The 14,425-nt window shown below is 52.6% G+C and overlaps 6 protein-coding genes across 6 annotated transcripts; 4 read left to right on the top strand and 2 right to left on the bottom strand.

Annotated features, from left to right (window-relative positions):
• Nucleotides 1-311: 311 nt before the first annotated feature.
• On the top strand, nucleotides 312-2,895 carry BGZ61DRAFT_462150 (heterokaryon incompatibility protein-domain-containing protein). Its single transcript, XM_046247251.1, has one exon. It carries the CDS (start codon nucleotides 341-343, stop codon nucleotides 2,723-2,725), a length of 2,385 nt encoding a protein of 794 aa, XP_046097239.1. The 5' UTR covers nucleotides 312-340; the 3' UTR covers nucleotides 2,726-2,895.
• A 2-nt stretch (nucleotides 2,896-2,897) lies between these two features.
• Nucleotides 2,898-4,117, bottom strand: BGZ61DRAFT_462149 (uncharacterized protein). The gene is made up of 3 exons (XM_046247250.1): nucleotides 3,797-4,117; nucleotides 3,324-3,738; nucleotides 2,898-3,271 (listed from the first exon to the last, which is right to left on the bottom strand). Exons 1-3 carry the CDS (start codon nucleotides 3,968-3,970, stop codon nucleotides 2,943-2,945), a joined length of 918 nt encoding a protein of 305 aa, XP_046097238.1. The 5' UTR covers nucleotides 3,971-4,117; the 3' UTR covers nucleotides 2,898-2,942.
• Nucleotides 4,118-5,952: 1,835 nt separating this feature from the next.
• Nucleotides 5,953-6,513, top strand: BGZ61DRAFT_484407 (uncharacterized protein; the record flags this gene model as incomplete). The annotated part of the gene is made up of 1 exon (XM_046249607.1): nucleotides 5,953-6,513. One exon carries the CDS (start codon nucleotides 5,953-5,955, stop codon nucleotides 6,511-6,513), a length of 561 nt encoding a protein of 186 aa, XP_046097237.1.
• A 1,424-nt stretch (nucleotides 6,514-7,937) lies between these two features.
• BGZ61DRAFT_366855 (uncharacterized protein) lies at nucleotides 7,938-9,725 on the top strand (the record flags this gene model as incomplete). Its single annotated transcript, XM_046241727.1, has 1 exon — nucleotides 7,938-9,725. The coding sequence occupies one exon, from the start codon at nucleotides 7,938-7,940 to the stop codon at nucleotides 9,723-9,725; it is 1,788 nt and encodes a 595-aa protein (XP_046097236.1).
• A 68-nt stretch (nucleotides 9,726-9,793) lies between these two features.
• BGZ61DRAFT_139605 (bacteriocin-protection, YdeI or OmpD-associated-domain-containing protein) lies at nucleotides 9,794-10,563 on the bottom strand. Its single transcript, XM_046237269.1, has one exon. It carries the CDS (start codon nucleotides 10,392-10,394, stop codon nucleotides 9,861-9,863), a length of 534 nt encoding a protein of 177 aa, XP_046097235.1. The 5' UTR covers nucleotides 10,395-10,563; the 3' UTR covers nucleotides 9,794-9,860.
• A 430-nt stretch (nucleotides 10,564-10,993) lies between these two features.
• On the top strand, nucleotides 10,994-11,634 carry BGZ61DRAFT_462147 (uncharacterized protein; the record flags this gene model as incomplete). The annotated part of the gene is made up of 1 exon (XM_046247249.1): nucleotides 10,994-11,634. A coding segment is annotated over one exon (246 nt), but the record flags the coding sequence as incomplete, so codon positions are not given.
• Between the last annotated feature and the right edge of the window lie 2,791 nt (nucleotides 11,635-14,425).

Here is a 14,425-nt window from a genome sequence, read left to right as displayed (position 1 = left end):
AGATCAGTGTGGACTAGAGGAATACATCTCTGGGCCGGGTACCCATCCCTCGGCCGTTACGCAGCTGATCAGAAGGCGACAATACAGCCGCCGTAGACTTCCCTCTTGACAAGAGCGACGATGGTGAAGAGCGCGCGATAATTGCTGAGCACTGCCAGAATTTTACGGCTCTGATATATACTCTGGTTTGCCCAACTGATACACCGAAATCTGCCTTGCAGCTGTGCCACCCCGCGCGCTCGTATTAGTGTGCGGCTGAGCGCTCTCACAGACGGCATCGCCGGATGAACATGCGCGACATTTCTCCCATCGCATCATCCATCTCCTCAACTTCAACGACATGAAGCGTCTTGTAAAACGGAGCTCGGCCTGGCTCTCGTCCAGAAAAAGCCGCATCGCTGAAGCTCGTCACTCAATGTCGCAACCACCAGAACCTGCCCCGCCTTCAGTCGCAGACGATCCTCAAGAGACGGGCAGCACAGAAATCCATCTTGACCTCTCGATTCGGCCTCCCGGACCCCAAGGATATGTCTGCTGGGATGCCTCCCAATGCAAACTCTGCAGCTGCTTGCGCGATCCCAAAATAATCCTCGATCTGTTTCTGCATCGCTTCGCTATCCTGGGCACAACTCGCGACCTCCTCGTGTGGAGCCAGGAAAATGAACGATGCATGCTCTGCATCTACATCATCCTGCAGCTCATTGACGAATTAGGCGGACCGGAATACTTCGTGACCGACGCGAATTTCATCATCCGCTGGAGCTTCGGCCAAGAGTCCGGCCTTGCTCACTCCCAAATCCACTATTTCGAGTTTGAAATGAGCTGGGGGTTTCCCCAGATGAGGACTCGCCAGGTTCACATGAATGCCTTCACCGTCGATGGCCAGGCTGCCGCAGATTGCGTTGCCTTTCGGCCCCCGAACCCCGTGGTCGCAGGTCCCGCGGCAATGGCGACGGCGCGCGGCTGGATCGAGACGTGTGAGCGTGACCACGCTGATTGTCGCGCAAAGGGGCCGACACCGCTTCCCACCCGGGTCTTAGAGATCTCGGGCGTCGGCGCTGATGACATTGCTATTCGGTTGCATGAGACTGGTGGCGAGGGGGGTCGCTACGTGGCTCTCAGTTACGTCTGGGGTGACCCAACGAAGCAGTACACCACCATTCAGAGTAACCTAGCTGCACACAAGAATGGCATCATCTTCGAAGACCTTCCTCACGTTGTGGGAGAGGCTGCCGTTTGCGCTCAGCAGCTAGGCATCAAGTATCTCTGGGTCGACGCTCTCTGCATTGTCCAAGACTCCTCCGAGGACAAGGCGCGCGAGATTGCGGCCATGGCCCAAGTCTACAAAAACGCCTGGGTGACCGTCGTAGCAGCCAAGTCTACCGGCGCCAGCGAGAGCTTCACTGAACCTCGGCCCGATATTCAGGGTTTACCGGGTACCTGTTTCAACATGGGCATGATTGTGCCCAAGGATGTCAAGGGTCTCTTGGCTTGGATCGATGGTCACCGGAAGAATCCAGAGTACCGCGAGAGCCTAGACTACCGCGACCAAGTCAAAATGCTGTTCGAGACGACGCCCTGGTTTGCCGACGAAGACGCTTGGGAGGACGACCTTTCAACAGTATGGCTCGCTGGAAAAGCGGCAGCTCGAGACAAGCGCGATCTTATAGACGCTCCGAGTATTGACGCCGAACCCATTAGCAAGAGAGGTTGGACGCTGCAAGAGTCTTGGCTCTCGCGCCGAATGCTCATCTACGGCTCTGGCCAGACCCTGTGGCAGTGCGGAGAGGGCAACAAGGCCGATGGAGGTCAAGCGCCGTACCAGTATCAGACCTTCAAACGCCATCACTTCTCCCCGCCACTGGATAGTGTCAACACAGAGAGGTTTAGTAGTATCTGGAGAGACTTGGTGCAAGACTTTTCAAAGCGACAGCTTGGCGATCCAGCTGACAAGTTGAACGCACTACAAGGTATTGTCCACGAGTTAGAGGAGGAGACTGGCGACGAGTACTTTGGCGGTATTTGGAAAGGCAACCCAATAGCCGGCTTGTCGTGGTATCAGAATGCCACCAACAAAGACCCCGACTTGATGGTCTTCACTCCCGCCAGGACCTGCCCTTCCTGGTCGTGGGCGAAGGTAGATGGTCCATTATCCTTTTCCGTTGCCGAGAACGTGACGGCTTCGGTAGAGGATATCAAAATCACAAAAAACGAAATCACCGGCCATTATCCAGCCTCAACACACTTGGTCGTCGAGGGCGAAGTTTCAATCAAAGCCCGTGTGTCGACCCTTGACACTTCAGAAATTCTTGGGCAGTTCAGATGGCTTAGCCCAACGTCAACTGCACAGCCGTTTTCAAACCTCCTTTACATCGACGGGTGTCTGACGAACCCGGATTTCAAGATTTCATACGAAGACGGCCAGCCCACGATTCTCTGCGATGGAGACTACAAATTCTTGGAATTGAGCAGGGGCAAATGGGATGGTCGTCAAAACATAGCGGCTGAGTCTCGAGGGCTAATGGTGGTCGCGGTAGAGGGGAGGCCAAACACGTTCCGCAGAGTGGGATTTTTTATCGTCGCGTTGGAGTATGATGTTGACTCCATTGCCGGCCAGGACAACGTTATCCTGTGTCTGTCTGTGGAGGAAGGAAACGTGAAGCCAACGGAATTTGGAGAGATGTGGACGGCATCACTCGAGGAAGAGACATTGACTTTGGTGTAAGGAGCCACAACGCCTTTCATCTCGGTATCCCACTCACTGTTTACCGTGTGTGGAGTTTTGAAGGTACCGATGCACCTAGCATGTAGCTTTGAACGAATTTTATAGCTTCGTGGATTCTTTAAGCATTGGAATTGAATCGAAGGAAATTCATTCTTCGTTATTTACATTAAGTCGATATCTTTTACTCCGTGCCATCTAGGCTGTGTGTCTTGCACATTTACAACCACTTTTCCTTGTAGGTCTCAACAAACTCCTTCCAGGTAGTGGGCTTCTCGGTCAAGAGATCCAAGCTCTCCTTCAAATCAGCGCCGCCGTAGTAACCGGGGTCGTCGAGAAGCAGCATGTTCTCAAGCATTTCCTGCGCGAGCGCCGGGGGCCTGCCAGTCTTGAAGGCCTCCTCGGAAATCTGGTTGAAGGTGGCGGGCTTCCCCATGACCTCGGAGAATTCGGACATGATGCGCGAGGGCGTGTAGTACTCGGTGGCAGCGTAAATGCGCTTGCCAATAGAGCTAGGGTAGTGTCGGAGGGCAGCGTTGACGAATTTGCCTAATGAGGATGTTAGTTTGCAGGGCATATCGGAGCGATGTTTGGGACCTACCGAGATCGCCACCAGCGTTAAAGAGAGGCACTTGGCCCTTGTCGGGGGTCACGGGCAGGTTGAGGCTGTAAGCTCCCTCTCCGTTGTTGCGGATCATGGTAAACAGGTTGGACATGAAGAGGCCGGGCAGCACAAAGGTGGCGGGAACTCCACTGCCGCGGATGTACTGCTCAATCTTGGCCTTTCCATCGAAGTGGTGGATGTGCGTCAGACGCCCGCCGCTGACCTCGCTCACGTTAATGAGGGAGGAGAAGATAAGGTGCTTGACGCCGGCAGCCTTGCAAGCGTCAGTAACAGCCTTGCCCTGGGCTATCTCGCCGTCTCCGGAAGGGTTCTCCCAGTAGTTGGTGACCATGAAGACGGTGTGAGCGCCGGCGACGGCGGGGGCGGCCAGCTCAATGGATCCCATATCGGCCTGGCGGGAAATAGTTAGAGCCTGCAGATTGCAAGGTCTGGCACAGGGTTGGACTCACAGCTACAACCTCAACGCCCTTGGCGGCCAGGGCCTGGGCAGCGGGCTTGGAGACATCGCGAGTGATGCCGCGGATCTTGAACTCGCGGGACAAGGCGGGGTCGTTGAGGATGGCCCGGACGACGGAGCCGCCCTGGTTGCCGGTGGCGCCAAATACGGTGATGAGTTTAGACATGTTTTTTGTGTTGAGGTGATGTGAGATGTGAGATTGAGTCCGGGGAATGAGATTCAGATAAGAGTCGATATGATGGAGTATGATGGAGGTATGATGAAATATATTCCCGCCTTACCAAGCCACGGCCCGTTTTAGCTATATATACACCACGACTCTAACACGGCCGCCATCCCAACCCTGCGACGTCACTGAGCCAGCTGGGTTGGCGGGGGATTCCCAAGCCTTACCAACCTTACCAATCGCCTCGTTCTTTAGCTCGGGGGCATCGGAAAACGCCAAGACCGACGGGCGGAGACCGATGCAGCGTCGCACCGGGGACGAATGCTCGAATCACAGCGCGGAGACGATGCGAGAATTCGGCTAGCCTGGAACTCCATTGCACTTACGGCGGCCTGACAAAGCTGCCGCTTGATGATGGAGATGCTGAAGTCACCACGCCCAGGACTTAGTCAGGCATTGGGAATCTACCAGGGCGGCCGTGGTTGGTAGATGTCTATTCAGCTGCAGGAGATGGAAAAGGGAAGAGATTTGCCAAACAAGGACCATCTCAAGAGCTGCATTTGCAACGTCACTTGAGAGACCTCCCCCGCCTTTCCCACTTTTGAGACTGCCTCCAGTGCAGACGCTAGACTCGAGAAAGCTTGCCTGCAGGCTTGCCTCTGGCTTGGCTACAGTGGTGACGCATTGTCAGAGCCTAACCGGACCGGGCGGCCTGGAAACTTTCCCCTCAATCCCAGATGAGGACACACTGATCCGCAGAGATTTATCTATAAAAAAAGAGACTATATTATAAAGAGAGATACTGTATAATACTATTTCTACTTTTGTTTTTAATTTTTAGATCTTATTTTAAAGAGTTAGTTTTTACAGAATACAGGGGGCTGATTATAGAGGCTATAGAGGGCGCATTACAGAGTGCTACAGACGGCTCGTTATAGAGGCTGTAGGGGCAGATTACAGGGGGCTAAGCGTACCTATGTGCACAACTAGCGATCAGTACACCCGGGCATGTTACGCACGCCGGAAGCACATCTGAGGTCAACCTAAGGTCTAAGGTCTTAAGGTCTTAAGGTCTTAAGGTCTTAAGGTCTCCAGGTCTCTGCGGAGTCCTATCACCGTCACATTTAAATGAACAAGAATACGGAGGATACACACTTGACTTACCATTGACGGTAAGAACATCTCCAGTAGCGCAGTTGATCTCATCGAAGAGCCTCTCGATGGTGGTGAACTGGATCACCGGCGACGCCATATCCGGCGAGAAAGACGAAGGAAGTAGTTCCAGAAACGATCATGATGCCTAGAGGTGGTTAGAGGAAGAAGGAAAGGTGTGATGGGGTTGTCGTCACTGCAAATGTTGATACAGTTTTAACTTTTTCCGGCTAGAGAGCTTGAAATTCGCTCCTCCTATAAGTATTAGGAAGGAAATGCTTGAACTGTAGATACCCTTGTATTTTTTCGCCCCTGTGCCGGCAACTTGCTCACCTTGAAGGGGCAGACAGAAGTTAGATTAGTGCGCGTGAAACCTTTACACTGTTGTAATTCGCCGTTCGAATCCATGGTCAGCGGGTTCAGGCGAGTGAGGTCGCGCTATCAGCCAACTGGTGTGCTTCGAGCAGTATAAATGAAGTCCCAACTCCGAGATAGAGGTAGAGACTGAGCAAAACTGTTGTTTAGTCAGGTCTGTCATCGAGCGAGGTCGACAATAGAATCGTTGTGGACCAGTAAGTCGAGCGAAAGAATGGCGAACCAGCTAGGAATAAAACCCCTCACTTCCTGGGCGCTTATTGTGCATCTAATTTGGGGGCCGTTTTCTTATAAGTGAGTTGTGTTGGCATCAGTAGCTGAGGTGCTCAAGACTCGGGGTTAGACATCACGACCACAAAAATGGTAGCGGAGAAGCGGCCTACTTTCATCCATCGAGGCCTCCAGAATGAGAACTGTTTCTCTCACACCTAGGTCTCCCTCAGAGCTCCCTCACAATGTCCGCCGCGGATCAGCTGTTACGTCCATGGCGGAATCCCGGTGATATTCTTTTCCTCCTTCTGCTGATTGGCGACAACACGGTTCAGCAAGCCATCGCTCAGCTATTTGGAGTCTACGTCCAGCCATATAAACGCCTCCCTCGGATTTACGTGACATTTGTGGCGTTTTCTTTTGGATGGGTTGCATGTGCGCTTACGTCGCTCACGTCGGCAATCGGCGACAAACAGTTGATGCCACCGACACCAGACTGCCCAACTATGATGGCCAACCGTTCCTGGCTACTTGGAAGGACTCTTCACGAATATGAGCTGTTCTTAAAGTCTCAGCCCGGTGAAGAAGTGGCCAAATCATCGGATGAACAGGTATTAGGCGATGCTAGCTTGGGGGATCATGGCCCGCTCAAAGTCTCACTCCGCATTGATATTTTATTATTAGTGAACATGGAGATGCGCCCCTCCAGATCGAACGTGTCTAGAATTAGGCTGGATAACCATCGCAAGCGAGTTCAGAATTTCAACCATTCCGGGGCGTCTATGGCAACTGGGCGATCTTCGTGATCACCGGGTAGCCTTCGCCAATGCTAGCTCGAAACGTGGCCAGGAAGGCGGCTCAACGAACCGAAGCAAGAGACCTCGCATGTCACAGACGAAACGTCGTCTTCGGCTGCCGCGTCGAATACCCCAACATCGTTAGAATGAGACCTTGAAAGATGTGGAAGCGGACGTTCCCGATCAACTGCTAAGGACCAACCTACAGTCACCAAGTCGAATTCCAAGGCGGATCAAAAGTTTCGATGTACTATGAAGCCCAACAAGGTCAAAACAGTGTGCCGAACTAGAGGCAATGGCCGTCAGTGTGTAATGGTGATTATATGTAGCAGTACTGCAAGAAGGACTTAGTATGGTGCAGAACTGTACGCTAGCACAGCGGCCCCGACGCGACAAAGTATGGGCCTGAAACTCGAGCCTTACGCCCCGGTACGCACTACCATTGGGTCTTCAAGCTGCGAATCCAGGTTTTAGCCTCATTAAAAGGAGGAGGTCATTATGGAAGGAGACGAGCTGACGACTGCCGACAAACCACTCATCAATGATAGGCTAGGGCCTATCGAGACTGTCGGTACTCGTGGCGCTATTCGTGATCTTGAGAAGACTATACCTGGCGCTGGTTTCGCACTCATGCCCATTTTCTCTCCTGCTCTAAGTCGGGTGGATGAAGAGCGCTACAGGGACGCGAAGAAAGTGAAATTTTGGCGGTTGATTTTAAAACGCCGTGAAAACCAGAAACGAGATAAGCAGTAGTGATAGTCGTCGAATAGGACAATAATAATTCCGCATTGGACAGGATCAGAGTTCCCAAACTACCAGGTTCTTAAACCAGCTAATAAAGAATGCATTACTTTAGGACAGGCTTGCGGTGGAAAAGAATATCCGATGTTTTAATACAGAAGAAGCAGGATTAATAAACTAATTCCCTTACTGTACCTCCTCCCTGCTTTAATAGATGATCGGCCGCAACAATATTTTATCAAGCCAGAGGCTCTGGCATCTTATTACCCCGACTGTCGCACTGGTTTACTTACAATCTCCAGAGTTTTGTTATGATACATGATAAAGAGCAATTGGCTACAATATAATTTATGAGAATAAATATAGTATACTAAGCTCATTTTTATTGATTATATGTAAGCTCTCTAAACACAGATAATATCAGTTTCCCCAGGGAAGTGTGAATCGAAGCCAGTCACGCTGCTTGTCACATGACCATGCACGTGATCCAATTTCTCGCTCCTGGGCTGTCACGTGGTTTCGCTCCACCTCCTCGCCCAAATCGCCAAGATGGTCGAGCCTTGTCGGGATGCGCGTGCAAACCGCACACGAGCGCGACGTAACGCGGCCTTCTACGCAAAATGACCAAATCTCTTACCGACGGTGAAGGCTGTGAAGGCTCCGAGGGCGCTCCAAGCTCTCCCGGATCTCAGATGTCGCAGCCTGAAGAGGTGGCCGAAATCGAGGATGGATCCTCGGACGCTAGCTCCGAAACCGACGATGCAGGAGGCCTTCTCGATATCATGGCCGCCGAGGGCGAGGAAACGGATGAAAGCGATCAAGACGACGATGTATCAACAGACGGCAATCGAGCTTCCTTCTCACTCTTCTCACAACTACCCCCTGAGCTGCGACGACGCGTGTGGGAAATCTTCTGCCCGGACCTCCGCGAGCGCTCAATCATCTTCGAGTTCGCCGTGTCCCCCGGAACTGCCAGATTTGACCACTTGGGCATGCCAGCATATGTCCGTCACTGGACGATCCGCGATTGGGTCACCCTTGGTGACCAGACGAAATCCATTCGCCAGCTGCTCTCCCTGCACCAAGAGTCTCGCGCCATTGCCCTCCAACGGTTCCCGGATGCTTTGAGCATCGATGCTGGATCTGGAGACGCAATTGTTCGTTTCAACAAGGACAAAGATGTTGCCTTGATCAACCAGCTCGGAGGCGCTGAACCTTCGGACATGTTTCATCTCACGGGCTTCGCTGAGAACGTCAAGCACGGCGGGATTGCTGGTTGGGAAAGAGGCGACACGTTCAAGCCCGAAGCCCTCGCCCACCTATTACAGCCTTTTAGCATCCTGGAGGCATTCTTCTTTTGCGCGTCGAGTAGGGCTTGTCGCATGGCCGACCTCGCCTGGTGTACTTCAGATCTCATCCATCATCAGTTCCTTGAGCAAACTGTGGATGAGGAAGAGTTGTTTTTGGTTGATGCCCAGCAGTTCTTGCACTGCTGGCCCGACATTTCCAACCACATAGACTTTGCCCGGTACCAAATCCCCCAAGATTTCTTGTTTCCTGTTCCTGAACCGGTTGCGGCTGTTTTACGCCAAAAAGATGCCAAGAGCTGGCCGATGGTCGTTTTTGAAAGCATGCCAGGCATGATGCAGTTCGATACCCTATTCGCCCCTGAGCCAGATGGGTATGAGAGCAACGGTTCAGATGAAACACGTTCTCATTCTGAAGCTGAGGAGTCTGGCACGGATTTGGATCAGTACGAAAGCGATGGAATCGACGATGAGGAAATCGTGGAAATTTACGACGCATCAGACGACGAGATTTCCTTGGATGGTCAGTCCCACGAGGGTGTGCCAATCGATGGAGATGGCTCAGAAGCGCAATTCTCAAGTCCGGAACCGGAACCCACCAACAGAGTCCGCAAGCGTCGCGTCGTCGAAGATTCGGATGATGACTCGGACGACGCCGAACCTGCGTCGAAACGGCCCAGGACCACTCTTGTCGCTTCTTCTGATTCAGAAGATGATGGTGACGAGGAAACGGAAGAGCGCGCGCCTGTCAAACGCCAGTCTCGTGTGGTTCTCTCCGACTCGGAATCAGACGATGAAGAGCAGATGGAAGGGACCAAGGTTATGGAGAGCCCGGGAGCAGATGAAAACGAGCCTTCAAGTGGGGACGACGATTCGGATGAAAGCGAGAGCGAATCGGATGGCGACGAACAGCCGGCGGTCCCGTTGTCCTTGGCAGAGCGGCTTCGTATGCATCGGGAAGTAAACCCCATCGAATCGTCTGACGGCGATGGGAGTGATGTCGAAGGTAGTCAGGAGGATGACTCGGAAGAGGATGAAGGGAGTGAAGATGAGGGTCAATCCAGAAATCCGTTCTTTGCTGACATGGCCGAGGACGAGGACGAGGATGAGGATGAGGATGAGGACGATGAGGAAGACAACAACGAGGACAACTTCTATCAATTAGATGATTAAAAGGCGTGTTTCCCTGGGTCACAAGGGATTACTATCCGCCAGAAGGCGGAGTGTATTATAATTTATATGACAGGATACACTACGGACCATTTGGTGGTAATTTAATACAACGGGGCCACAGTCCAGCTATGGGCTCTACAGATACTTTTCATCCGCAAGGAGCTTAACGAATTGCTCAATCCGGCGCAACCGCGTATCCGGCCTCTTCGCCGTCTCCAGCCGAAAGAGGAACGCATATCGCTGCGTCCTGGAGATGGATTCAAAGAAGTCGCGCGCCGCTTTGTTCTTGTCCAGCGCGTCTTGGAAATCAGGCGGCACCTGCGCGTTGCTCGATCCTGAATACGCCCTCTCCCATCTCCCATCGGCCTGTGCGGCGTCGACTTCGGCTTGGCCGGGGGGTCGCATGCGGCCGGACTCGAGGAGAGCTGCGACTTTGTTCACGTTGCGTTTCGACCATATGCTGGTCTTGCGGCGCGGCGTGAAGCGCTGGATGAAGCACTTGTCGTCATATGATTTCCGCTGGCCGTCGATCCATCCAAAGCAAAGCGCGACGTCGAGAGCCTCGTCGTACGTGACAGTCGTCAGGCCGGAATTCTTTTTGCCGACTTGGAGCCAGATGCCTCCTGTGTGTGAATGGTGGTTGACTTCCAATGTCACATTTAGGGGCATTTCCTAGACAACGCGACTTTCCCTTCTTCCTCAGACCACATCGCCGGCCCTATAACCACGATCCCGGTCCCCGGGACCCACAGGGCCCCGGCCCCTGTGCGACGGCGACGGACTGCCGCCTCCGGCAGCAGCCGTCTTCGTCATGTATAAGAGACGGGCTCTAGACCCGTCCCTTAGCTAGAAATCAAGAGCTTTCATCATCATCAGTGTGATCCTATCCATTCAGTGTCACAGTTATGCGCCCGGTTTGCCCTTGCTATTGAATTAGCCCTCTTATGAGCCCTCCTTTTAGCTCGAACTTTTGAGCCCTCTTTTTCCTACCTTCTGAGACCGATCTGTTATCTCTCTTTAAGTCAGATCACAGCTTCCACTGCCGCCCTCTCCCACCTGTTGGACCCAATGGATCCACAAAGCTCTTCCCGGGTCACCTTGCAAGGCCTCGGTGATTGGAATAGATGGATTTCCGTTATTTGAAAGCAGGCCAAAGCTGCTAATGTCTGGGATATTATTAATCCTTCCAAGGAGGATAAGGACCCCTTGCGACCCCCTCCCAAGCCTACAGCATAAGATGCCGACCCCAGCGTGACCCTAGTTAAGGACTTAGGCCCGGAAAAGATCAAGATTCTAGATGCCCTCTTGTAATAATACTTAATGGAATTCAAGCTTTATTGGGATAAGGTTAAGGCTCTAGAAGCTATTCAGCAGCTAATCTCAAAGACTGTTGGTAACTATGAGTCTACGATCGAGGGCGAGGATGAGGACGATATTGCTAAGCAGCTATTGCTTCTTAAAAATAAGACTTATTCTATGGACTGGAATAAGGAAGATACGATCCTGACTCAATTTCAGGGCATCCTCAAGAGCCCGGAAAGGACTAACCTATCCCAATGGGTTATCAGATGGCAGAAGATCCTTACGGAAGCCCGGAAAATCAACCTTCCAGACGTTCAAGGTATCAGACCAACCCGACTTTTCCTTAAAGCCGTCTCTGACATCAACCCTGACTTTACGGGCTACTGGTTTGCAAAAATAGAGGATCTTGCCTCTAATGACGGACTGGAATGGAAGAAGGAAATTCCTGACGGCATCAAGATCAGCAATATGTTCGAAAGGCATACCTCACAGCTAGCTGCTAGTAAGGCTGCCTTTTCCAGCTTTTAAGGGATATAGCCTCCAGCCACAGCTGCAGCCCCGACTCCAGCTTTAAAGCCAGCAAAATTAGGATCTTTAAATAAGCCCGTCTATCTCTGCGGAAAATGGCATTTCTATTGGGAATGTTTTTACTTGATTACATGGATCAGACCGGTCGGATAGACTCCAAAAGAAGACATCAAGGCTAAGATTAACAAGCGGCTCGAGGAGCCCAAAATAAAGGAAAAAATTGACAGGGCTATCGAGAGAGCCCAGAGGAAGGAAGCTAGGCCCGAGGAACAGGCAGGGACCCCCGAAGACCGGCAGATCAAGGATCTGCCTTTGCCGGCATTTCCCTCGGCCTAGGACCACAGCAACAGCCCGTCCAGCAGCCCGGTCAACAGACGGCTCAGCAGACGGCTCCGCAGATGGCTCAGCAGCCCGGTCATCGGCCGGGACAGCAGCCCACACAGCAGCCCGTCCAGCAGCCCGGTCAACAAACGGCTCAGCAGACGGCCCCGCAGACGGCTCAGCAGCCCAGTCATCGGCCGGGACAGCAGCCCACACGACAGCCCGGTCAGCAGCCCGGGCAGTCATCCTTTTCAGCGATGAAGGTGTATCCATTGAAGGATTCCTTTATCCTAGATTCTGGGTCAGACACCCACATCTGCAACAACCTATCCCGTTTCCTAGAATATCAGCCCTCCAGGGAGCCCGAAGTCCTCTACGCAGGCGGCTTCCAGATGGAAATACTAGGCTACGGTAAGGTTAATCTTCAGGTTAAGACGGGCTATTCCAGCTGAATAAAGTGGCCTACATCCCAGCTTTCCACACGAATATCGCCTCCCTAGACCTTCTAGTTAGGAAGGGATATAATTGGAACCCGGCTACAGGGACTGTTTTAAAGGAACAGAGACGATCTTTTCAACTAGACGACTGTACTGTAATGGGTTATTAAATTCAACAAGGTCATACAGTCAGACCAGCCGGCATCATCATTTCAATCGTCTAAGGACCCAAAGCCGACTCAAACAGCCGAAGCTGCCCTTTGGCATCTTAGGCTAGGCCATTTAATGCCCCTGCCCTCGAACATCTAGTCTTTCAGACCACAGGGACCCGGATCAAGGGCCCTATTCAAATTGACTGCGAAAGCTGCTCCCTCGGCAAGGCAGAAAGGAAGGTCTCGAGACGGAGCCCTCAAGCTAGGGCCCCAAGCCATTTTGGCGCATCTATATGACATTTTCTCCCTAACTACGAGCTATAACGGGAAAACAGCCGCCCTTCTGATCAAGGACGAATACACAGGCATGATCTTCCTGTATCTGTTATCAGAGGCGACCCAAGAAGCAGCCCTAGCAGCCCTAAAATCCTTCGAAGCTTCCATCCAAAGGCAGTACGGCCTAGGGATCTGTAGGATCCACAGGGATAACGATAGGGCTCTGCGGTCTCAATACGACAGCTGGATAGCTCTCAAAGGCATGAGGAGAGCCCACTTCCATCCACACACCTGCTCAAAATGGCCCTGCCGAGCGATCTGGGGGGGTAATAGGGACCAAGGCTAGGACTATAGGTCTTGGAGCCCACCTTCCAGACGACCTCTGGCCCGAGACTTGGAATACAGCTATCTATTTGCATAACAGATCGCCCCAGCAGTCCAGCAACTGGAAGACTCCCTTCGAATAGCTTTACAACTGGCTGGAAACCCACGGAAGGGATACCGGCTACGCAGGCAAAACGCAGCCTGATCTTGCCCATCTCAAGGCATATGGATGCAGAGCTTATCCCTTGACTAAGGAAGCTCTACAGGGCACCCAAAAACGGGCTCTCAAGACAGCAGCCCACGCAGAAATCGGCTACCTTGTTGGATACGATTCCAGCAACATCTACAGGATCTGGGTCCCTAGCAGACTAGAGGTCCGAAGGATCAGGGATGTACCTTCAATGACATATATTCTATAACCAAAGGACAATCCCGGCCCCATTCAACAGCAGCTACAGCAGCAGCTTCCTGACCACATTGAATCCGACTCAGAGGAAGAGACCGTCTTCCTAGCAGCCGGGACCGCGGCCCAAGACCTAGATGACGAAGAGGTCAGATCAACGATTGAGGTCTCACTTGAACACCAGAGCCCAGATGACTCTGACCTTGACGACCCTGACGATGACGAAGATCCTGACTTCGATGAAGACCGCGGCCTCGAGCCCACTCAATCCAAGGACCAAGAGACCTCTGACCTTGATGACTTCGATGACGAAGGCCCCTACCTGACCCCGAGGGCAACCAGCTCTCTAGCTAGCCCGGAAGCTAGTCCGGCAGCAAGCCCGGCAGTCAGTTTGACAGCTAGTCCGGCAGCTAGCCCAGCAGCCAGTAGGGAGCCTAGCCCACAGCCTCGGCAACGCCGTCGCCGCCGCAGACCCGATGAAATATACGGACCAGCTTCTCGAAGCTCCCAACGGCAACAGGGCCGGCAGCCGGCTAGCTTTTCCACTGCATTTTACACTGGAAGAGAGGAAAAGGTCCACAGACGGACACTTCCTCCGGAGCCTAGGACCTTCAAGGACCTGGAAAATCATCCCCTAGGGCCCCAATTTAAACAGGCTTGTCATCTAGAGATTAACAACCTTCAAGCCCAAGGGACCTTTCAGCCTGTTCCTAAGGAAGAAGCCGACGGAAAAGCCCTGCCCGTAGCCTGGATCTTCAAATATAAATTCAACAAGCACGGATTCCTCATCAAATGCAAGGCCCGGCTAGTTGTTAGAGGGAATCTTCAGCCGTATAACGATAAAGAGACCTATGCAGCAACCTTAGCAGGGAAGTCATTCAGGGTCCTAATGGCCATCGCCGCCAAATTCGACCTTGAGGCTCGGCAGCTAGATGCCATCAACGCCTTTACCAACAG

Source organism: Ilyonectria robusta (genome assembly GCF_021365365.1).
Source record: "Ilyonectria robusta strain PMI_751 chromosome Unknown BGZ61scaffold_30, whole genome shotgun sequence".
In the NCBI taxonomy this organism is placed as follows: domain Eukaryota; kingdom Fungi; phylum Ascomycota; class Sordariomycetes; order Hypocreales; family Nectriaceae; genus Ilyonectria; species Ilyonectria robusta.
The sequence above is the reverse complement of the archived record's forward strand: the minus strand, read 5'-3'. Positions and strand labels throughout refer to the sequence as shown.

Bases quoted from the DNA above. Each gene is read 5' to 3' on its own strand.
- BGZ61DRAFT_462150 (XM_046247251.1), top strand. From the start codon at position 341: ATGAAGCGTCTTGTAAAACGGAGCTCGGCCTGGCTCTCGTCCAGAAAA.
- BGZ61DRAFT_462149 (XM_046247250.1), bottom strand. From the start codon at position 3,970: ATGTCTAAACTCATCACCGTATTTGGCGCCACCGGCAACCAGGGCGGC. The intron at 3,739-3,796 runs GTGAGTCCAACC...ATTTCCCGCCAG, and splicing joins AGGGCGTTGAGGTTGTAGCT to GCCGATATGGGATCCATTGA. The intron at 3,272-3,323 runs GTAGGTCCCAAA...CATCCTCATTAG, and splicing joins TAACGCTGGTGGCGATCTCG to GCAAATTCGTCAACGCTGCC.
- BGZ61DRAFT_139605 (XM_046237269.1), bottom strand. From the start codon at position 10,394: ATGCCCCTAAATGTGACATTGGAAGTCAACCACCATTCACACACAGGA.